The sequence below is a fragment of the Ictidomys tridecemlineatus genome, chromosome 12 (assembly GCF_052094955.1).
Source record: "Ictidomys tridecemlineatus isolate mIctTri1 chromosome 12, mIctTri1.hap1, whole genome shotgun sequence".
NCBI lineage: Eukaryota > Metazoa > Chordata > Mammalia > Rodentia > Sciuridae > Ictidomys > Ictidomys tridecemlineatus.
In genome coordinates this window covers 50129650-50154387 of record NC_135488.1, presented here as the reverse complement: position 1 = coordinate 50154387, position 24738 = coordinate 50129650, and the positions used below count along the sequence as shown (strand labels likewise).

The following is a 24738-nucleotide window of genomic DNA, read 5'->3' as shown; positions in this document are numbered from 1 at the left end:
CTTTTTATAGCTCAAGAATTCAATATGATAACATGTTTTTATGAGTAGATATACTGTAAGTAGCAAATGCATTATTAAATAACCAAAGTCCTAATGTTAGAATAAAAATAAACTTCAGGAAGGGGCTAGTTAGGGGTGGTAAGGCATCTGGTCAAACTGGTGGTATATAGCATTAGAATTGTAGTAACAAACCCAATAATGATCCCTTGGAAAGCCACGTGGTGTCCTCTGACTCAACCTTTCTCCACCCTTTGGCATTTCGCTTTTATCCTGTCCCTTTCCAGCCTTCCAGTTCTCCACTGTGAACTTTGGACTGTTTGCTGTGTACCGAATGTCCTTCTAGACAGGGTAGGATTTTGTACCTAAACTTCAGCAAGACCACCAATCAGGCCCTGCACTGAACAAAACAACTTGCCCAGAACTTTCCTGAACTTCCCAAAGGTCTCAGAGAAACCAGATACTACAGGTGGGATTTTTCCCCGTTCTTCTTTCATGAATCTGTAGGCTAAGGTACCCACCTATACTACCCAGTAGTAGGGTTCTCAACTTTGCTCCTTTGGTAGCATCACTGGTCTTTAGACTTTCAGCCTGGACTTTGCAGAGGTAGTTGGCCCCCAACTTACTACATATTCAGAGAATGTTCAAAAAAATCTTGTTACTATATATAAAGCACTAGCATTTGTTAAAGTTTACTTTTTGGTTTGGGGGAAGTTTTATTTGTTTTAGAAAAGAGGCCTTCTTACTAAGCATAGTGGCTCTTGCCTGTAATCCCTGCAGCTCGGGAGGCTGAGGCAAGAGGATTGCAAGTTCAAAGCCAGCCTCAGCAAAAGTGAGGCACTAAGCACCTCAGTGAGACCCTGTCTCTAATTAAAATGCAAAATAGGGTTCAGGATGTGGCTTAGTGTCCTAGTGCCCCTGAGTTGAATCCCTTATACCTACCCACCCCAGCACCCCCCAAAAAGAAAGGAGGCCTGCTCAAATTTTTAAAATTGGAAATATATTTTCTAACTTCAAATACTTTTAAATTCCAAATATCTGAATTACTAGCCTGGCTTTACAAATATGTTCTAAGTTGGGCAAGATTGATGGATTTTCTAAAAATAATGTTAATGTCTTTTGTTTTATGTTGAATCAATAAAATGCAGAATTCTCTAGTCATTATTTTGAAGTATTTAAATAGTTTTAATTTTATTACATTACAAATTGATTCATTTTATATTTACTAGTATTGTAGGAGATTATAGCATTTTGTTTATTTTTATGTTGTTTTAATTAATAATAATATAAAATTTGAACATATTTAGGATGTCCATGTGCTATTTTAATATATGTATAAATTATATAATTTTTTAATCAGAGTAAGTATATCTATTCAAACATTTCTATGTGGTGAAAACACTCAAAATCCTTTCTTTTAGCTCTTTTGAAATATACATCATCATTATCCATAGTCTCCCTTGTATACATAGAATACAAGAACTTATTTCTCCTATCTCACAGCAACTTAGTACCCACTGACCAACTTTTCCCAGTCCTTCCCTGCCCAAAGAAATTGGCTTTTTTACTTACTAAGTGATTTAATGAGGTTCTAGATAATATCCAGAGATTCAGGCCAAAAGTATCTTGTTTCTAAAGACTTGATGAACAGAGTTGAAAAATAGTAAAAATAGTGCCAGATATAGATGTGCACACCTGTAATTCTAATGACACAGGAGGCTGAGGTAAGAGGATCACAAATTCAAGGCCAACCTCAGCAAGCGACATCCTCAGCAATTTAGTGAGACCCTGCCTTAAAATAAAAAATAAAAGGGGTTGGGGATGCAGCTTATTGGCAAAGTGCCTTTGGGTTCAATTCCCACTATAAAAAAATCAGTAAAAATTTGCAAGAGCACAAATAACCCAATCAATAAATGGGCCAAGGAACTGAACACTTTGCAGAAGAAGATAGACAATCAGTCAACAAATATATGAAAAATGTTCAACATTTCTAGCAATTAGAGAAATGCAAATCAAAACTACTCTAAGATTTCATCTCACTCCAGTCAGAATGGCAGCTATCAGCAATATAAACAACAATAAGTTTTGATGACGAAGTGGGGAAAAAGGCACACTCATACATTGTTGTGAGACTGAAAATTGGTGCAGCCATTATGGAAAGCAGTATGAAGATTCCTTGGAAAACTTGGAATGGAACCACCATTTGATCCAGCTATCCAACTCCTCAGTTTATACCCCAAAAAAGCATACTTAAAAACAGCATACTGCAAGGACATAGCCACATCAATGTTTATAGCAGCACAATTCACAATAGCTAAATTGTGAAAATAACCTATATGCCCTTCAGTAGATGAATGGATAAAGAAACTGGTATATATACACAATGGGATATTACTCAGCATTAAAAAAGAATAAAATTATGGTATTTGCAGGTAAATGGATGGAGTTGGAGAATATTATGGTAAGTGAAGTAAGCCAATCCCCCAAAACAAATGCTGAATGTTAGCTTTGTTATGAGGATGCTGACTCATAATGGGGATGGGGGAAGCACGGGAGGAATGGAGGAACTTTAGATAGGGCAAATGGAATGGAGGGGAAGGGAGGGGGGCATGGGGAAAGATGGTGGAATGAGTTAGATGTCATTACCCTAAGTACATGTATGAAGACACGAATGGTGTGAAAATACTTTGTGTACATCCAGAGACATGAAAAATTGTGCTCTATATGTGTAATATGAATTGAAATGCATTCTACTGTCATGTAAAACGAATTAGAATAAAAAATATGCAAAAGCAACTGCAAATGCATTACCTACTATGTAAGCCAAGGTCCCATCAGATCTTTCTTCCTATTTATGTACTGAGTCACCTGTCTCATATTCTGCTTACACCATAGTAATAGAGCTTTCAACCTTTCTCCTTTAGTAGTGTCACTGGTCATCACCAGTTTAAAAATAAAGACCACTACAGCCTCAGAGATGCAGTTCATTTTCCCCTTTTTTGGTAGCTATCATCCTTCACTTTGTCCCTAGGGTTTTCCTAATTGACTACATTATCTTTCTCAAATGAGACAATCTCCTATCTTTTATTGTACCTTTTGTTTCCAAAGAGAGGCACACAGTTTTATTCAAAAGGTGTTATTGCACATCACAACAGAGAATGAGGAACAAGTTGATATGAGTTTTAAAAAAAATCTACTGAAATGTCAAAAATCATAGTGCCTCTTCTATAGTTCTTGAAGCTCCTTGAAAAAATTCAGCTGCTCAGTAATTATGAGATCCATTCTGCAACAATTCTACATCTTAATCATTTGGATACCTTGAGCTGAAGCATAACCTAATTCGGATAGAATATCATCATCTCAAATAGGTTTTATCCACCTCAAGGCCAAGTCTAATCTAACTTCAGCTCGGGAAAATTCTCAGAAAATGTCCTTATCTGCCAGTATCTCTGAAAATACCCCATTTTCTCTTTCCTTTCCTTCTTAGACCAGATTTTGGTGAAATTTAGGCCTTGCCTCAGAATCCTCTTATGAATCTTACCTTCTGTATTTTCCATCATTAGATTTTTATGCCTTATTTTTATAACTTCTTTCTAATCTTCCAGATAACTTATTTTCTCTTGAGTTGTGTCCAGTCTGCAATCTATTCAACAAATTTGTGTATTAAACACAACATTAATCGCTAGCGATATTTAGTACATTCACACTATTGTGCAATTATCACCATTACCTAGTTCCAGAATATTTTCATCAGCCAAATGGAAACATCGCACCCATTAAATTTCTGCCCTGGCAACCACTAATCTGCTTTCTAAAATTTCTCTACAAATTTGCTTTTCGGGCTATTTTATGTCAATGAACCGTACGGCTTGTGACATTCCTAAGGCCTTGGGGAGCATCTCGGTGCGTGCAGCAGGGACTAGGATGGTGGCCTTTGGAGAGTGGGATTTCAGCTTTCTACACAACACATCCCTCCCCTGAGATTTTTTTCAATTCTTCCAACTAGCGAATTTGATATTAAAGCGAACGTCAAGTCAGTATTTAGCCTCTTGAGGGAAAACAGAAAAGAGATTCCTGTAAGAGGTTGAGACAATAAGCGTGGACGGTCCATAAGGAAACGAACAGAATTAATTACTGCTCTTGCCCTGTCCTGCAGCACCTAGACAGCACTCAGTTACCTGCTCAGAGAAGAAACTGGGCGACTACCACAGGCTACCTACCAACCAGCGAGCGACCTAGGAAATATTCCGGAGGCACTGATTGGCTCAGCTACTGGCAGCGCTTCAAGACCGAGAGCAGCGGTGTGCTAAGGCGTTACCGTGGCAATGGGTTACGCAGTGGCGCCGTGGCGCAGTGGGTGTCGGTAGGGGGCGGGAGCTGGTGGCTGCTAGGCAACGGGAAACAGTACAGACCAGAGCTTCCAACTCCTAGACCAACTCCTAGACCAGGCGTTGCTCGGTCTTTGGAGACCCCTCCGCAGTGGCTGTCTAGTCGAACCTGGTGAGTCTTATGGGACCGAGCCTTGGAGCCGGCCTCCGACTTCTGGGCCAGAAACACAGCATAGCTTTTGGAGCGCAGAAGGAAAGGTTAAGAGAGACATAGAAAGTCATCGTAAAGGCATTTCACTAATTACCTATTTACCTATCATATTCCAGGGGTGGAAAGTGAAAAATAGCAATATAGGGAGTGGTCAAATATTGACCTTTCGCTATTCAATATGGTAGCCGCTAGATACGTGTGGCTAGTCCTGCATTGAATTGTGCCCAAAATGAGGCTTTGGATATGTTAGATAAAATATGGTTAAAATTAATTTCACCTGTTTTCTTTTTTCCTAGTTACTTGAAAAATTAAAATTGCATAGAAGGCTCTCAAATTTCTATTGGCCAGCACTGAACTGGATTAAGACCTAGGTATGACAACACCTGGTTTAAGAATTTTTGTGTTATAATACTATTTTGAAGTATACCCCCACCCATCAAATGGGATGAGAGTGTGGGCAATGATAAGGAATGCAAGATTTCTACAAAAGGCTCACAGTTCTAGTGTTTTAGGACCTTACTACTCAAACTATATTAATCAAAATCTGAGTTTTAACAAGCTCTTCATGTGATTATCCTGCACAGAAAAGCTCCAGAAATACTGTTAGAATTTAGTCGTCAATTCTTTGTTTCTTGTTTTTTTTCTTGAGTATGTAGATTTTTATTTCTCAAATTGTAGGTATTAGGATTACCTGCTTAAAGAAAGAAAAAAAAAAAGGTTCCCAGGAGATGTTTTGCATACTCAAATCTAAAAAAAATACCATTGATCTCAAAACACTGATCTCAATGCATTTCTCTTCATCCTTTCAAATCTCCACCAGTGTGGTTCCCAGATCAGCCCCATCAGCAGCAAAACCTAAGCACTTGTTAGAAATGCAAATCCCTGGGTTCCACCCCAGGGGTTCTTGTATCCCAGATATAGTTCCTAATTTTTATTCCTCTGGTTTAAGTCCTCAGTTTGTAAAAACTGGTATAACTTTGGTTGGTATTCTTTAGGGGATTTCAGCAAAATAATCTTTTCCCTATCCTTAGGTCCTCCTCCACCATATATCTCCTCCCCCACATATCTCCTCCCCCAATCCTTCTGCTTGACTTTTCATTTTTCTTTTTCTTACCTATTCTTTCTAGAAGTAAGGATGTCTTTTCAGCCCACAAATGATGAAATCGACCTGGAAGATACTGAAGATACTGTAGAAAATATTGTGCTTTCAAGACTGAATAGTATAAAAGCAAGGGGAAGAATGAGTTCTGTAAAATCCACAGGAATTGAAACTGATACACAAACACTGACATTTAAGCACACCACAAAAGCACAGGAGAGGACAAGAAAACGACAGCAACCTATAAAACTGGAACCTCTGGTAAGTTAAAAACCTAGTATTTTACCCACTTTCAGGCTACAGAGAAAGTTGCAAAATTGCTTTAGGGGAATGGATGTCATTTCCAGCCTTTTGACCAAGAAGTTAAGAACTTGTTTATGAAGTTACACACTGTAAACATTTATTCAATGAATATTAAGTTCTAGGCACTATTTAAATTGGTGGATACAGAAGTGAACCAAGTTTTCTAGCAGATAAATCCTATCTAGAATTATGTAGAATATAGATTCCTAACTATGTAGATTATAAGACTCTTTTTAAATATCAGTGTATTTATTTAATACTGGGGACTCCAGTATAATTATTACATATAGTTGTGTAGTTTTTATTATTTTCAAAGTACATTTCTAGTGTCCTGAAAATTTTTCAGCATTTTTGAAAATACTATATTTTAAGAAATAAGTTATGGCCTTGAGTAATTGTCAATGCATGTAAAAGGAACTGTGAAAGTATATAAAGTAAAAAATAAAAGCTCTTATCCCTTACCCTCAAATATTTATTATAACTAGTTGTTATGTGCTCTTCAAAATGTTTTGTATGTTTTTAAAACTATATTTGCAAATATCAATGTCTATAAATATGTATAGTTTAAAAGTAAGATTATGTAATATATACTGATCTTCAAGTGTTTATTTTACTTAAATATATAAAAAGTGTTCCAATTCATGCACATGGAGATATCTTTAACAGGAGAATTGGATTTTGTTGCAAGGTTGCCATAATATGGTACACATTAACTAGTCAAGGGGAATTCATTCTTTTTGTTGTTGTTGTTTTATGTCTTGATTTTTTGCTATTTCAGATAATGTTGCATTGAATGACCTTGTCTTTGTACATAAAAAGATTCCTAGAAGTACTGTTTTGTAGGTCACAGAATATTGCCCATTTGCCCTACAGAAAGGTTTAAACAATTTTTCCACTAACAGGGAGGAGAGTGCCTGTTTACCCACATCTTTATCAAAGCAGATGTTATCAGTTCTTTTATTTTTGCAAGACTGAAAGATGTTAAATGACATCACTGTTCTTGTTGCAATTTGCATCTTATTTTTTATTAATTATTAGAAGTAGATATTGAACTTAATCAAATGCCTTTATTGTATGTATGGAGATTATCATGTGATTTTCCCACAATTTACATCTAGCATTTTCTTATTTTTTTGCAAGTTTTGTTTTTCATTCTCAGTGAGACTAAGTAGTTTCCTTTACTAAAGCTGTGTACTTCTCAAATAAATTCTTAACTACTTTAGTTTACTTCACTTTATCCTTTATTTTGAAAAGATGTCCTTCCGTTTATTTTCAGTACACAGAAAAGCAAATGGATTTTGTATGTTTGTTTTTAACCAGAATTTCACTAATATCATTTTAAATTCTTATATTTAGTGTTAAGATTTTGTTTTTCAAGATATATAAGAAACATCATTGACAATTATATATATTTGTCTTTTTTTGTGTTTACACCAATTACTTTATTTTCTAGATTAGAATTCAGCAAACTATGGCCCGCAGATAAAATCCAATTCTGTAAACTTTTTAAAAATAAATAATACTTTATTGGATCACTGCCACATCCATTTATTTGCATACCATCTAAGACTACTTCTATAGAACTATGGTAGAGTTCAGTAGTTGTAACTGAGACTGTATGACATCCAACCTTAAAATATTTACTATCTGACCCTTCAGAGAAAAACTTTATTCTAAATGCTCCAAATAATTTTTTTTTTTAGAAAAAGGAAAAAGAAGGTTTACTGTTTTGCTAGCAAAGGAGAAGCACAAGGGACTCCTGTCCCAAAGGCTGTGATTCTCTAAATTAAGAATTTAATTATATAGGTGAGAGTGAAAATGATCTTGTTCTTTCTTAATAATGGCCTTAAGGTTTTCCTATTAAGAGTAATAGGCATGTGCTATTGATTTTTCTAAGTACTCTATAATTAAGAAATTTATTCCTATTTTATTGAAAATTTCAAATACATAGTTAAGAAAAATATGTAAACAAAACAATGTTGGATTTTGCCTAATTTGCTTTAATATCTATTTTTAAAAGAATACCCTGATGTATAGCTCAACTGCCTTTTATGCCTCATTCCAATCTTAATGCTGTCTCAGAAAGGATAACCACTACTAGGATTTATATGAATCTATCCCACTGTTTGTGGTTTTGACACTTTATTTTTAATATTCAACTCCTTCCAATTTTTTCTTATGAAAACTTTCAAATATACAGGAAAGTTTAAAGAAGAACACAATGAGTACTCATATACTTTCCACTTATATTCCAAGAATTGTCAGTATTTTGTCATATGCTTATGACGTATTTTGTTATATAAGCTGTTACTTCATTATTTGAAGTAAATTGTAAACAAAGTAACACTTAATTCTCAATACTTAGGCATGCATACCATAATTCTATATTCACACCTAAGAAAATTACTTTTTTTTAATAGACTAGGATTGGGAAATATCTTTGAGAGAGAGAGAGAGAGAGAGAGAGAGAGAGAAAGAGAGAGAGAGAGAGAATTTCAATGTTTATTTTTCAGTTTTTGGCGTACACAACATCTTTGTTTGTATGTGGTGCTGAGGATTGAACCCGGGCCGCAGGCATGCCAGGCGAGCGCACTACCGCTTGAGCCACATCCCCAGCCCTAAGAAAATTACTAATTCCATAGTATCATCCAAAATCTAGTCCACACTGAAATTTCTCTATTTGTTCCTGAAATATATTTAAAAACTTGTCACCCCTAACAAGGATCTAATTAAGATTAAAGTATGGCATTTTGTAGTTATGTTTCTTTTTTCTCTTTATCTAGAAGAGTCCTATAACTAATTTTTTTTGGTAATATTGACTGAAGAGTCCCCGCCTATCGTGTAACACCATTGCATGTTCTGGATATGTCTGATGTTTTCCTTATTGTGTCATTTGACTTTACATTTTTTTCTGTCTCTCTGAGTCTGATAAGAGTCAGCTTAAACATTTTTGGTAGTAATGCTTCATAGTAATATTGTGAACTTTATATTTTACCAGATCAGGAAGTATATAACATCTCTACTCATGATGTTTAAACACTTGTTTAAAATTGTGACTGGTGGGCTGGGATTGTGGCTCAGTGGCAGAGGGCTTGCCTCACATGTAGGAGGCACTGGGCTTGATCCTCAGCACCACATAAAAATAAATAAATAAAATAAAGGTATTGTCCATCTACAACTAAAAACTATTTTTAAAAGTGAAAAATAAATAAATAAAAGATTGTGACTGTAAGTTAATAGGTAATCTGCAGCTGATATTTTCACATTGTGCAATATCACATTTCCCAAAAACATTTTACAAAATAACTTTAGTCTCCACTGATGATTCTTACCTGAATCAAATATTACACTGGAGAAGGCAAAATATGGGTTTTCTAATTCTATCATAATATTTATGATTATGAGTTATAATCTTCTAATAATAATAACATTACCTTCTCTCTCTCTCCTCTGACATTAAAAAATCCATGGCTTTTATTTATTTAATATATTTAAATTGACTATGTACTTTTGATACTCAGATTATTCCATATACTTATTAATTAACATTTTTCTATAGAGAACAGTTGTATTTCCTATCTTAAATACTTTAAAATATCAGTATGGATTTATAACTTCTAAAAAAATTTAGTATTGTACTTAATCTGTATAATTTTTCATTTTTATATTTAAAGTATCTGGGGGCATATCCTTAAATTTCAATATCTTTTGACATGTCGACAACAATTTTTGAGTACTTCCTTGCTTTCCAGCATGACAAGAGTTCAAGGTTTACCTTGTATTTTTCATGGCTTCAACAAGGAGTTAGGCACTCATTTTAGCAAGAAATGGAATTTTATATACCAAGATGTAGTCACAATGTGTACATATTACTTTGGACATAATTGCATTTAGAACTTTAAATATACAGGACTAGAAGGTGTGTATATGTGTATGTTTGTAATTTTTTAAATCTTGAATTCACACTTACATTTTTAATTCCAATCTAAAGCCTACAAGTTTTTCTTTACCTTCTCCTTTCTGTATTTGTACTCTAATCTTCAGTCTCAGTAACCTGAGAATTTGAGTTTGAAGAATGCATACATAATTTCCCTTTTATTCTATTTTTCCTGCCATATTTTCCACTGAGTATTTGTTGGAAAAATTAGGGCTCCCCATTCTGATAACCATTGCTTGCCCTAATGACTTCCCTTGCTTCCTCAAGTTCACAAATTGTTATATTGAAAATTCCTTCTCACAGTAGAGTGATAGTGAAAAGTTTGTGCTGGACACTTAGGAGACATATGATTTCATGCTGGTGAGCTTTTCTGTGATAATCTTACTCCCAGATGTATTCATTAGTAAATTAAAGTACAAAACTAATGGAAACCAAGTAGAAAACTCTTATTTAAGCAATAAGTGAGGAATAGACAATGGTAGTAGTTGCTGTTAAGGCTGAGGCTTTTAGGAAATTAGGAAGGAGATTAGTTTCCTACAGGGAAAGAGTGTAAAGGTAATGAAGAACACAGCAAGTTCACACTAATGTTAAAAGATTAACATGACTCTGTATTCCCCAAAGCCAGTGCTAAAAGTCTATCAAGATCATCAACAGCCAGAATACATATATGAACAGAACCGATCGCAATTAAGGACTCGTGGAATCCTTAAACGATCACCAAGCTCAGCAGAAAGAAAATCTATCAAATCACCTACTTCATTTGCTGAGCCTCAAGATGATGTGAAAAAAAAGCAGGTATGATACTGATACTTTTCATTTTAATATTGTACAGTGTCACTAAAATGCTTTTAACTCACAAAACAGGAGGTAAATCATTTTTAGAAGGTTGCATATGTGTTTGGGAAACATTTCTCAGTTCTTCCTACTTGAGGAAAACTTGGACAGTAGAGGAGAAACATGAAAGAAATTTTCAGCATATGCATAGTGTCTTTTATCTCTTTCATGCTAAAAAACAGTGTATTGAATGTTATATAATTACTTTAATTTTTTCATCATTTTTTTTTTTTTACCAAAAACGGGAATCCTTGAGGACTTGGGTGCCTGGCACTAAAATAGACACTGAGTCAGTTCAAAAGACAATGTTTGTAGCTGGTGAGAATTGCAGAGTGGGTAAGTTGCCTTGCAAGGCCAAATGTAGCTTAGAGGAGAAATTTATTAGAGCTCAGCTTTAATTGATTATCTATAGATAAAAAGAAAGAGAAATGGGAGAAAATGCAAAGACCATACCTATAGTAAAGATACCAATAGAGCCAAGATTTCTCTGAGCTTTTGGTTGGAGGACATTTTGATACTTGATTCAGGCATTGGGCTATAGTGCTAGAAATACCAAGTTGAAATTCTGTTCTTGAGAACTTCAGAGTTTGGAAGTGGATAGGTGGACAAGTGAACACTCAAGAACAGTAGGGTGTAATAATAATTGTTGCTCATTTAAGATACAAAATGATGAACTGAATGAAAGGAATACTTCCACCAAAAACCCCTGGTGACCAGGGGACAGTCAGTGGAGGAAAAGCCACCCTTGAGAGTTGTGCTAAGCTCAGAGGAATGAGTGGAAAGTTACTGAGATTGAGAAATTAGGAGAGATAGGGGTTTGGGGAGAATCCAGGTAGACAGGAGCTCACCATGGGTTTGAGTGAGGTCAGTCCAAGAGAAAGAAAACAGAAGAAGAATTATATAGAATTCTATAGCTTCAGTTAATAGGGGTTTTGTGAGGTGAAGAGAGACCTATCTTAAATACAGCCAGAAAAGATTGAATGCTCATAAACTAATTAACTTGACATAAAATGGGCTCCAAGGGCTTAAGTTTGAAAAGGAAGAAAAGAATAATTGTATGGATATCAGGGTTGCAAAGGAAGTTTGAAAGGACTGTTAGGTCCTGTTAGACTCTGCTTCCTGGTTGTATCATTCCAGGGAAGAATTCAATAAAGAGTTAGGGCTTACAGGAAAATGTGAAAAATAGATTCCGTGCAAAAGGAGAAAGTATTTATTATAAGGAGAAGGCAATTTTTCAGGTATTGACTTCTTACGATAAATTTAGAATGGAAATGCACAATGAAGATTTCCTAGAAGAGGTAGGAAGGAAGGGAGGGAGAGGAAGGAAAAGAGAAGAAATGAAAAGAAAAGGAGAGAGAAGAAGAGGAGAAAGAAAAAAAAAGAAAAGAGAGGAGAGAAGGCTTCTGGTAATTAAGGAAGATATTAGGCACATCCTATAGGTGTTCTATATTTTCTGAATAAATTCTTCCTTTGTTCCTCATCGTAACATATGTAACTGCTAAATCGACATTTTCCCACCATTACATAATTAGAAATAAGTCCTCAGATGAAAATGTGTAGTCCTGTTTCTAAAGAATGCAGTAAAACTTTTTTTAAAAAAGACACAATAAAGAAAATAAATGTATTTCTGTTAAAATGTTGATACTTTAATCTTACAAAAATATTAAAGTTGACTGTAGCCCTTGTTGAAACATTGAGATGATACACATTTTCCCTGATCTGGGTATCAGTTTTGACCTATTCTTTCACATCAAAGAACAGTGTCATTGCTGCCATCTCTGGCCAATAAGTAAAAGAAGCATATTTTATCTTTTGAGTTCAAAAATGTGTTTCTTTTAGCTCTGTTTGCTGGGTTTCTCCTCTCAAACTACTATTCAATCGGGTATATTTAACCAAAAATGGAGAATAACAATCCCTCTGAATATAAACTTTCTGGGAAAATTGTTCCACAGAGTTTGTGGTAATAAACTTTTACAGAAATAACATCCTCTATCAATTATGCAGAAAGCATTTAACAAAGCAGATCCACTATGGTTATTCTATTATCTTTAAACTAGTTACCCTTGTATTCTCAGAGATATAAGGTGATAACTTTTGGAGGTAGGGTCAAATTTCCTCAGACAAGGAAACTTTATGAAAGGAAAGAATGTGGCCAATGCCACCCCAAAGGGTTTTTGTTTTTGTTTTTTAAGGAACAAAAGGGTGTGAGTGGTACTGAAGACACAGATAATGAAACCCAAAGAGAAGAGCAAAGCTCAAATATGTGATTGTGACAAGGATGATACTTAGCCTTGCTGTTCCAAGTGTGGACAGTGGGCCTACAAGACTCACATTGCTTATGATCAGGTTAGAGGTATAGCATCGCAGGTTCCACCCCAGTGGTACTGAATCAGAATCTGCAGTTTAACAAATTATGTGCACGTTTATGTTTGAGAAGCACTGGCATTCAGAGCAGGCAATTATTTGTTACTAAAATAAAATCACTACAGCATGATTTCTAATACTGATTGTATCCACCCCTCACATTTATCATGAGTAGTTTATCATGAGTTATGATAACAGATGTCCAAGATTTCACTCCCTGGAAAACATCAAGGTGGTCAGAACAGCTGAGGAAGTTAAGTGGAGATGCTATAGCCAGGATTGAAGCAGAGCAACCAAGCAAGGAGAGTGGTGAGCTCTCCTGAACACCGGAGAGTTTATAGTATTTGGATGTAATAAACATGGAATAGAGAGGAGAAGCGAATGGGAGCTGACACTGGTGGGGGGGCTGTTTTGTGGGAATGGAGTGGGCATATGGATAGGGAGTACTGAGAAGGACAATAGTTTAAAATTTTTAAGTTTCAAAATATTTGACTTTAAGGGTAATATTTCATATTTTTCCTTTTTATCCGACAAAAACTCATGTTTTTTAATTGGCTTTGTTTAGATCCGTCGATCCTCTGAAGAGGCATTCGCTCCTTCTCCTCAAAAACAGCCTCGTACAGGTATTGGAAGAAGAGGTCTTTTTGGGAGTAGGTCATCAACTTACCCCACGTATATTTTCCAAGACCCGGAAGAAGTCATTAAAGCCAACATTCGTGATCCTTTGCAAATCATCAAAATAATACGTGAAAATGAAAATCTTGGATTTCTTTATATGATTCCTGCAGTGCCAAAGTCTTCCATTGAATACAATACATATAATCTAAAGTGAGTTCTTTTTATGAAGTAATTTATTCAGTATTAAACATTACAGATAAGAATATAAATATTATTCATAATTGATTAGATATTAATGATAAATGTGATAAAACAATTTTAATTATCAATGATAAATAAATCTTAATTACAATTCTGTTTTTCCCATTTATATTCCCTTTATCTATTTATAAAAATTAACTATTTTATGGAATACTACACTGTTGTACTTCTTATTTATTTATTTATATAATGTTATAACATCTATTTTAATGAGTTTTACTAACATTTTTGGTATTTTGTGACTAATGAGAATAGTAGATGACAATTTATAAACAGTAATGATACTTGATTCATTTATATGTCATCCCAGCTTCCCTTTATAGAGAAGAAATAAGGAATTTTTAAAATAAAATTAGCTTGATAACTTAGGGTATTCATAGAGATTAATAGTACATACATGCTTTGCTTCCATTGTTGCTTAACACACATTTTTTGTTGGTATAATTTGAACAGTCACATAATTGTGACTCTGATTTGCTTTAATGTTCAGCCTCATAGATGATAGTTGGTTAGAATACTTGAAAGATGATACTGGTTTTTCTCTGTTATTTAGTTGAGCTAATAGCAATTGTTAAAACAGTCTTCCTTGATGGTGATGATAGTTTAGTTTTGCCACCAAATTCCTTGATTTGCCTTTCCCATTCTCTGTTCTATTATTTCTCCTTACTCAGGGCTATAGTTTTGATTAAGTCAGATGACACTGAAGACAGTTTTCCTTCTGAGTTAAAGGAAAAGAAAATGTTCTAATCAAAATGTAAAATGGGAGATTTGTTGTAAATCTAAAATATTTTAATAAGAGTGAGAAATAATTTGTAGAAAGATCAAAGATCCTTACAAACATCCAATAAATTATTTTAAATTTACTGAGCACCCTCTCTGGAACAGGAACTCATTGAGGTGCCAGAGATGTATTAGTGAACCATTCAGATCAGAATTTTTGCCCTCAGGGAGCTTGCATCTCAACAGAGGAAGAAAATAATAAATATAATACATGAACAAATTGTGTAGAAAGCTAAAGGATCATAAATACTGTAGACAAAATCAAGTAGGATAATAGTGCTAGGTGAGAGGTTGTAAATTAATTGTGATGGTCAGCAAGGGCCTTATTGAGAAACAGGTATTAAAATAAGGACTTGAAGGAGATTTGAATTATGTGATTGTGCAGGGGAAGAACACTCCAGGCAGCAGGAAAATGGATGCAAACAAGGTGGGAGCATAGCTGGCATGTTCAAGGGAGCAAAGAAGAGGATGATATGCTTACAATATAGTGAAAGAGATTGGGGACGGATCACACAAGTTTTTATTTTATTTTATTTTTTTAGTTGTTGATGAATCTTTATTTATTTATATAGAGTGCTGTGAATCAAGCCCAGTGCCTTACACATGCTAGGCAAATGCTCTGCCACTGAGCCATAATCTCACTTTAGCTTCTACTGTGAGGGGAAAAAAATGGAGAGCCATTGAAGGATTTTTAATAAATAAGTGTCACATAGATTTGAATTATATTTTGAAAAGGATCATTCTGGCTAATGTGGAGAAAAGGCTTTGGGAAAGCATGTGTTAAATCAGGAAAAGTAAAAAATCAAAGCCTTTAATTATTCAAGTGAGAAATAGACCAGGTGGTAGTTTGTAGTCAAGTGGTGGAGATGTAGGACTGATTCTGGAATTTGAAGAGAAAAACCAACAAGATGCTTTTACAGATTACATATAGGGTAGAAAACTAGAGAAGAGTCCGGAATAACCTTAGTGACCCATTTGAGCAAGAGGAAAAGTAGAGTTGCTCTTAACTGAGACACAAATGACTAAATAGACAAGATTCATCAAGAGAAATAGCCATTTGAGTTTGAACATATTAGTTTTGAGATACCAAAGGGAAAAAATAAATGGGATGGTAGAAGAAAGAGATTTGAGATCAAGAGAGAAAGAAGGAAAATAGTCTTTTTAAAATTGAGAAAATTAACATAACTGAACTTAAGGCCCATAAAGGATCTTAAAAATAGTTTTAATGTTTAATTTGATATTTTAATTCCCATCAATAACTTACTGCTTTTTAAAAAAATCTCTTTTTTATTAAAGTATTTATTCTAATTTGTTATATATGATGGCAGAGTGCAATCCATTTCATATTACACATATAGAGCATAATTTTTCATGTCTCTGGTTGTACACAAAGTATTTTTCACACCATTCGTGTCTTCACACATATACTTAGGGTAATGATTTCTAATTCATTCCATCATTTTTCCCCATGCCCTCTCCCTTCCCCTCCATTCCCTTTGCCCTATCTAAAGTTCCTCCATTTCTCCCATGCTCCCCACCCCCCCATCACCTTATGAGTCAGCATCTTCATATCAAAGAAAACATTCGACCTTTGGTTTTTTGGAATTGGCTTACTTCACTTAGCATTATATTCTCTAACTCCATCTATTTACCTACAAATATAATGATTTTATTCTCTTTTAATGCTGAGTAATATTTGATTATATATACAAATATATATAATATATATAATCAAATATAATATATATATAATATATAATCAAATATAATATATATTATATATATATATTTTATATATATATATATATATATATATATACCAAAGTTTCTCTATTCATTCATCTACTGAAGAGCCATCTGGGTTGGTTCCATAATTTAGCTATTGTGAATTGTGCTGCTATAAACATTGATGTGGCCATACCTGTAGTTTGCTGTTTTTAAGTCCTTTGGGTATAAAACAAAGGAGTGGGATAGCTGTGTCAAATGGTGGTTCCATTTCAAGGTTTCCAAGGAATCTCCATACTGCTTTCCAGATTGGCTGCACCAATTTTCAGTCCCACCAGCAATGTATGAGTGTGCCTTTTTCCCCACATCCTCACCAACACTTATTGTTGATAGCTGCCATTCTGACTGGAGTGAGATGAAATCTTAGTTTTGATTTGCATTTCTCTAATTGCTATAAATGTTGAACATTTTTTTATATATTTGTTGATTGATTGAATATCCTCTTCTGCATAGTGTTTGTTCAGTTCCTTGGCCCATTTATTGATTGGGTTATTTGTTTTTATGATGTTGGTAGACTTAAGGTTTTTGAGCACTTTATATATCCTAGAGATTAGTGTTCTATCTGATGTGCTTGTGGTAAAGATTTGCTCCTATTCTGTAGGCTTCCTATTCACCTCACTGATAGTTTCTTTTGCTGATAAGAAGCTTTTTATTTTGAATCCATTGCATTTATTGATTCTTGGTTTTAATTCTTGCACTACAGGAGTCTTATTAAGGATGTTGGGACCTTATATGACATGATGGAGATTGGGGCCTACTTTTTCTTCCATTAGGTTCTAGGTCTCTGGTTTAAGTAGGTCCTTGATCTACTTTGAGTTAAGTTTTATGCAAGGTGAGAGGTAGAGGTTTAATTTCATTTTGTTACATGTGGATTTCCAGTTTTCCCAGCACCATTTGTTGAAGAGGCTATCTTTTCTGCAATATATATTTTTGGCACTTTTGTCTAATATGAGATAGCTATAATTATGTGGGTTTGTCTCTGTGTCCTCTATTCTGTACCATTGGTCTGTTTTGGTGCCAATACCATACTGTTTTTATTACTGTTGCTCCGTAGTATAGCGTAAGGTCTGGAATAGTAATGTCACCAGCTTCACTTTTCTTGCTAAGGATTGCTTTGGCTATTCTGGGTCTCTTATTTTTCCAGATGAATTTCATATTACTTTTTCTATTTCTATGAGGAATGTCATTGGGATTTTGATTGGAATTGCATTGAATCTGTGTAATTCTTTTGGTATTATGGTCATTTTGACAATATTAATTCTTCCTATCCAAGAACAAGGTAGATCTCTCCAACTTCTAAGGCCTTCTTTAAGTTCTTTCTTTATTGTTCTGTAGTTTTTGTTGTAGAGATCTTTCACCTCTTTCTTTAAGTCGATTCCCAAGTATTTTATTTTTTTTAGGTTTTGTAAATGGGATGGTTTTCCTTGTTTCTGAGGATTTGTCACTGATGTACAGAAATTCCTTTGATTTATGGGTGTTGATTTTATATCCTGCTACTTTGCTGAATTCATTTATTAGTTCTAGAAGATTTAGGGTGGAATTATTCTAGGTATAGAATTACATCGTCAGCAAATAAATGGTAATTTGAGTTCTTCTTTTCCTATCCATATCCCTTTAATTTATTTTATCTGTCTAATTGCTTTGTCTAGAGTTTCAAGAACTGTGTTAAGTAGAAGTGGTAAAAGAGGGTGTCCCTATCTTGTTCTCAATTTTCTCCATTTTGAATGATGTTAGCCATAGATAGCTTTTACAATGTTGAGATATGTTCCTGATATCCCTTGTTTTTCTAGTGTTTTGAACATGAAGAGGTGATGTATTTTATCACATGATTTCTCTGCATCTATTGAGATGATCATATGATTTTTATCTGAGGCTATTGGTGTGATGAATTATATTTATTGATTTTCATATGTTGAACCAATCTTCCATCCCTGGGATAAACTCTACTTAATCATGGTGCCTATCTTTTGATATGTTTTTGTATTTGATTTGTCAGAATTTTATTGAGAATTTTTGCATCTATATTCCTTAAAGATATTGGTCTGAAGTTTTCTTTCTTTGAAATGTCTTTGTCTGATTTTGGAATCAGGGTGATATTGGCTCCATAGAATGTGTTTGGAAGTGTTCCCTCTTTTTCTATATCATGAAATAGTTTGAGGAGTATTGGTGTTAGCTCTTCTGTAAAGGTCTTGATTTGTATCCATCTGGTCCTGGACTTTTCTTGGTTGGTAGACTTTTGATGGTGTCATCTATTTCCTTGCTTGAAATTGATCTGGTTAAATTGTGCATATGATCCTTATTTAGTTTGGGCCTATCATATGCCTCTAGAAATTTGTCGATGCCTTTGATATTTTCTATTTTCTTGAAGTACAAATTTTCAAAATAATTTTTAATTATCTTCTGTATTTCTGTAGTGTCCATTGTGATATTTCCTTTTTCATTACGAATGTTAGTAATTTCAGTTTTCTCTCTCCTTCTGTTCGTTAGCATGGCTAATGGTTTGTCAATTTTATTTATTTTTTTTAAAGAACCAACTTCTTGTTTTGTCAATTTTTTCAATTGTTTGTTTTGTATCATTGATTTCAGCTCTGATTTTAATTATTTCCTATCTTCTACTGCTTTTGGTGTTGATTTGTTCTTCTTTTTCTAGGACTTTGAGATGTAATGTGAGGTCATTTATTTGTTATGAACTAATTAATGAACTCTATGCAATGAACTTTACGCTTAGAACTGCCTGAATAGTGTTCCAGAGATTTCGATATGTGTATCAATATTCTCATTTACCTCTAAGAATTTTTAAATCTTCTCCTTGATATCTTTTGCAACCCATTGTTCATTCAGTAGCATATTATTTAGTCTCCAGGTGTTCGAGTAGCTTTTATTTTTTATTTTATCATTGATTTCTAATTTCATTCCATTGTGGTCTTATAGCATGCAGGGTAGCATCTCTACTTTTTTATATTTACTCGGAATTACTTTGTGGCATAATATATGGTCTATTTTAGAGAAGGATCCATGTGCTGCTGAGAAGAAAGTATATAAAATATTCTATATATATCATTTAAGTCTAAGTTATTGATTGTATTATTGAGTTCTATAGTTTATTTAGCTTTTGTTTGGAAGATTTAGCCACCAGTGAAAGAAGTGCATTAAAGTCACCCAGAATTATTGTGTTGTGGTCTATTTGACTCTTGAAATCTCAGGTTTGATTTATGAACAAAGATACTCCATTGTTTGGGGTAGATATATTTATATCTGTTATGTCTTGTTGATGTATGGTTCCCTTACACAGTGTAAAATATCCATCTTTATTCCTTTTGATTAACTTTGGCTTAAAGTCTACTTTATTTGATATGAGAATGGAAACCCCTGCTTGTTTACACAGACCATGGGAATGGTACATTTTATCCCAATCTTTCACCTTCAGTCTGTGAATATCTTTTCCTATGAGGCGAGTCCCTTGAAGGCATCATATTGTTGGGTCTTTTTTTTTAATCCAATACTAGTCTATGTCTTTGATTAGTCAGTTTATGCCATTAATTTTGAGGGTTATTATTGAGGCATTATTTGTATTTCTGGTCATTTTTGTTTATTTTTGGTATTTAACTTGACTTAGTTTCTCCTTTGGTTGGCTTTTCCTTTATTGTAGTTCTTTCCTTTGCAGATTTTCATTGTTGTTTTTCATTTCCTCCTTGTGAAATATTTTGCCAAGAATATTCTGTAGTGCAGGCTTTCTTGCTATAAATTCCTTTAGCTTTTATTTATCATGGAAGATTTTTATTTCATCAACAAATCTGAAGCTTAATTTTGCTGGATATAAGATTCTTGGTTGGCATCCATTATCTTTTAGAGCTTGGTATATGTTGTTCCAGGATCTCCTGGCTTTGAGGGTTTGGGTTGAAAAATCTGCTGAGATTCAAATTGGTCTTCCCTTATATGTAATCTGATTTTTCTCTCTTTTGGCCTTTAAAATTCTATCTTTATTCTGAATGCTAATCATTTTCATTATAATGTTTCTTGGTATAGATCTGTTGTAATTTTGTACATTTGGTGTCCTACAGGCCTCTTGTATTTGATTTTTCAATTCGTTCTTCATGCTTGGGAAATTTTCTGATATTATTTCATTGAAGAGATTGCACATTCCTTTGGTTTGAATCTCTGATACTTCCTCTGTCCCAATAAATCTTAAATTTGGTCTTTTGATGTTATCCCATAATTTTTAGATGTTCTGTTTATGATTTCCTGCCATCTTCACTGTGAGATCAACTTTTTTTAATATTTATTTTTTAGTTTTTAGGTAGACACAATGTCTTTATTTTATTTTTTTGTGATGCTGACAATTGAACCTAGTGCCTCACACATGTTAGGCGAGTGCACTACTACTTGAGCCATATCCCCAGCCCTGTGAGGTCAGTTTTATTTTCAAGATTGTATATTTTGTCTTCATTGTCTGAGATCCTGTCTTCCAAGTGATCTAGTTGGTTTGTGATGCTTTCAAATTGAGTTTTTTTTATTTGGCTTATTGTTTCTTTTATTTCAAGGATTTCTGTTTGTTTGTTTGTTTGTTTTTCAGAATCTCTATCTCTTTCTTAAAGTAATTTCTTGTTACCTGTATTTGTTCTCTTATCTCTTTGTTGGAGTGATTGAGTTTTGCCTGTGTCTTCTCACTTAGGTCATTCTTTAATTCCCAGACCATTTTAATTATGTATATTCTGAACTCTTTCTCTGACATTTCATCTACTATGCTATCTGTGGATTCTATTGTTGCAGTATCTTGGTTTGTTTGGAGCACTTTCCTCCCTTGTTTTTTCATGATGTCTATGTGTCTTCCTCTCTTGCAGTGTAGATCAGAGGTATTACAGCTTTTGCCCTATTGTCTTATAGTGTCCCTGCAGGTTACAAATAATCACCTTTAAGGAGGAGATCAATATTACAGCACTCAGTATATCTGATAGTACAGCCATAGATCAGTCATCTTCTATTTTTACATTTACAGTTTTGTTGCTATAATCAGAAATGGTGAGTTTGGTTATCTTCTACCATATAGTCAATAGGTTTGCATAATGGTTTATAGTTTCTAATGGTGAGAGGATCTGGGGAGTTGGTTGAGATGTTTATGAGGGTAGTTTGTGAAAATATAGAGGTATTAGATTATATGACTAATGAGAGGGTAATCATAAGAAGTTGGCTGTTAGTAGGAGAAACAAGAGAGAGGCAACCCATGTAAGATTCCCTGTTACCTCAGCAACAGGATAACTGTTAGCACCCCTAGTAAAGATACCTCTGATGTACCCAGGGCCACTGGGACCTTGGTGACGTATTACCAGGTCCTTATTGTTGTCCTTAGCGGTGATATCCTAGTTTCCTGGCAGCAGTAGCTTCAAGCCTATACGTACCCTGATATGGAGCCACGCTTTAGTGAATAAGGAACCCAGAGTGCGGGCGCCTCTCCGAAAGGGCCACTGGACCGCCCAGAGCTGGGGCAGGCCTCTCTGGGTCACCCTTAAAATATTTCTTTGTTAGTTCTTGGAAAGGGAAGTTTTAGATCTTAAGACTAATCATTTATTTGCTGATTTTAAAACCATATTTCTTGAATCATATATAAAAAGGTTTTCATAGTTTTGTCTTCTGAAAAAAACTTTATTTATTTTTATCATTCTTTTTTAAACAATATTTTGCTTTAGCTGTAGTTGGACACAATATCTTTATTTTATTTTTATGTGGTGTTAAGGATGGAACACAAGGCCTCGCCCATGCTAAGCGTGTGCTTGACTGCTAAGCCACAACTCCAGATGGTCATTCTTTTTTAATTTGTTCTAATTAGTTATACCTGACAGTATAATGAATTTTGACACATCCTATATAAATAGAGTATAACTTCTCATTCTTCTGCTTGTACATGATATAGAATCACACAGTTGTGTAATCATATATGCACATTGGGTAATAATGTTCAATTCATTCTACTATTGTTCCTACCCCCATAACCCTCCAATCCCTTCATTGCCCTCTGCCTAATCTAAAGTACCTCTATTCTCCCCTAGCCACCCTCCTTATTGTGAATTAGCATCTGCATATCAAAGAAAACATTTGGCCTTTGGTTCTTAGGGACTGACTTATTTCACTTAGCATAATGGTCTCCAATTCCATCTATTTACTGGCAAATGCCATCATTTAATTCTTCTTTCAGATTGAGTAATATTCCATTGTAAATATATACCACATTTTTTTATCCATCATCTGTTGAAGGACAGATGGTTGGTTCCATAGTTTAGCTATTGTGAGTTGAGCTGCTATAAACATGGATGTGGGTGCATCACTGTAGTATGCTGATTTTAAGTGCTTGGGATATAAACCAAGGAGTGGGATAACTGGGTCAAGTGGTGGTTCCATTCCAAGTTTTCTGAGGCATCTCCATACTGCTTTCCATAATGGTTGCACCAATTTGCAGTCCCATCAACAATGTATGCGTAAACCTTTTTCCCCAAATTCTTGCCAACATTTATTGTTGTTTGTATTCTTGATCATTGCCATTCCAGCTAGAGTGAGATGAAATCTTAGAGTAGTTTTGATTTGCATTTTTCTTATTGCCAGAGATATTGAACATTTTTTATATATTTGTTGATCAATTGGATTTTTTCTGTGAAGTGTCTGTTCAATTCCTTGGCCCATTTATTGATTGGTTTATTTGTTTTTTCTTGCGTTAATTTTTTTTAGTTCTTTATATATCCTGGAGATGAATGCTACTAAAAGTGTTATAAGATTTAATGCAATTCCTATTAAAATACCAATGACATTCTTTAGAAAATTAGAAAAAGCAATTATGAAGTTCATTTGGAAAAATAAGAGACCCAGAATAGCCAAAGCAATCCTTAGCAAGAAGAGTGAAGCAGGAGGTATCATAATATCAGACCTTAAACTATACTACAGAGATATAGTAACAAAACTGTCATGATATTGGCACCAAAACAGTCACATAGACCAATGGAACAGAATAGAAGACACAGAGGAAAAACCCCAAATAAATACAAATATCTCATTCTAGTCAAATGCACCAAAACATGCATTAGAGAAAAGATAGCCTCTTCAACAAATGGTGCTAGAAAAACTGGAAATTCGTATGTAGCAAAATGAAATTAAACCCATTTCTCTCACCCTGCATAAAAATCAATTCAAAGTGTGTCAAAGACTTAAGCACTAGAATAGATTCCCTGTGCCTAGTAGAAGAACAAGTAGGCCCAAATCTTCACCATTTCAGCCTAGGAATTGACTTCCTTAATAACACTCCTAAAGCTCAAGAAATAAAATCAAGTATCAACAAATGGGTTGGATTCAAACTAAAAAGATTCTTCTCAGCAAAGGAAACCATCAATAACATAAAGAGAGAGCCTACAGAATGGGAGAAAATCTTTGCCACAGGAAAAAAGAAAACATTATTTAATAAGCCAGCTATGAAGGAATGTTATTTAGAATGTTCATTCCCTATAATGTGAAGAATCAAATTTACCAAATGTAAAATGGATTCTACTTTTACCAGCACAAGATGAAGTATTGAATAGGAAGCAGAAAACTGTGTTTTTGTTCAATTCTGGAGATTTATTGTATTACTAGACTACTGAGCATATCTACTAGGAGAATGAGTTGGTATCATTTTTGACTGATTGGGGTAATGCTAATAAAGACAATTTCTATGATCTAGGTGTTTTGCTTAAGGGATATGCCTTAGAAATGTATTTAGTATTTTTCATAGATAACCTTATCAAAATTTTTCATTTTTAGTTATACATGGGAGTAGAGTCCATTTTGATATAATTATACAAGCATGGAATATATCTTATTCCAATTAGGACTCCTTTATTGTGTTTGTCCATAATAATAATGTGATATATTCATATATGTACATAGGAGAGTTATGTCCATTACACTCTTTCCTTTTCTTATCACCCCTCATTTTCCTTTATTCTCCTTTGTTTAATCCACTGAACTTCTGTTTTCCCCTCCTCCTACCCTTTATTGTGTGTTATCTTCCACATATCAGAGAAACACTTGACACTTGTTTTTTGGGGACTGGCTTATTTCACTTAGAATGATCACCTCCAGTTACATCTATTTACTAGCAAATTTCATAAAGCCATTCTCCTTAATGGCTGAGAAATACTCTGTTGTGTATATAGACCACATTTTTTTTATCCATTCGGGTATTAAAGGGCACCTTGGTTGG

General features: G+C 34.3%; 1 protein-coding gene across 1 annotated transcript in view; it reads left to right on the top strand.

Moving 5' to 3' along the window:
- Positions 1 to 4339: 4339 nt before the first annotated feature.
- Dnah6 (dynein axonemal heavy chain 6) overlaps positions 4340 to 24738 on the top strand; it is a 263669-nt gene continuing 243270 nt past the window's right edge. Inside the window, exons 1-5 of the mRNA XM_005335870.5 lie at positions 4340 to 4497; positions 4833 to 4907; positions 5664 to 5896; positions 10497 to 10670; positions 13639 to 13901. Of these exons, the coding sequence (XP_005335927.2) occupies positions 5672 to 5896; positions 10497 to 10670; positions 13639 to 13901 (662 nt within the window). The 5' untranslated portion in view covers positions 4340 to 4497; positions 4833 to 4907; positions 5664 to 5671. The remainder of the gene's footprint in view (positions 4498 to 4832; positions 4908 to 5663; positions 5897 to 10496; positions 10671 to 13638; positions 13902 to 24738) is intronic.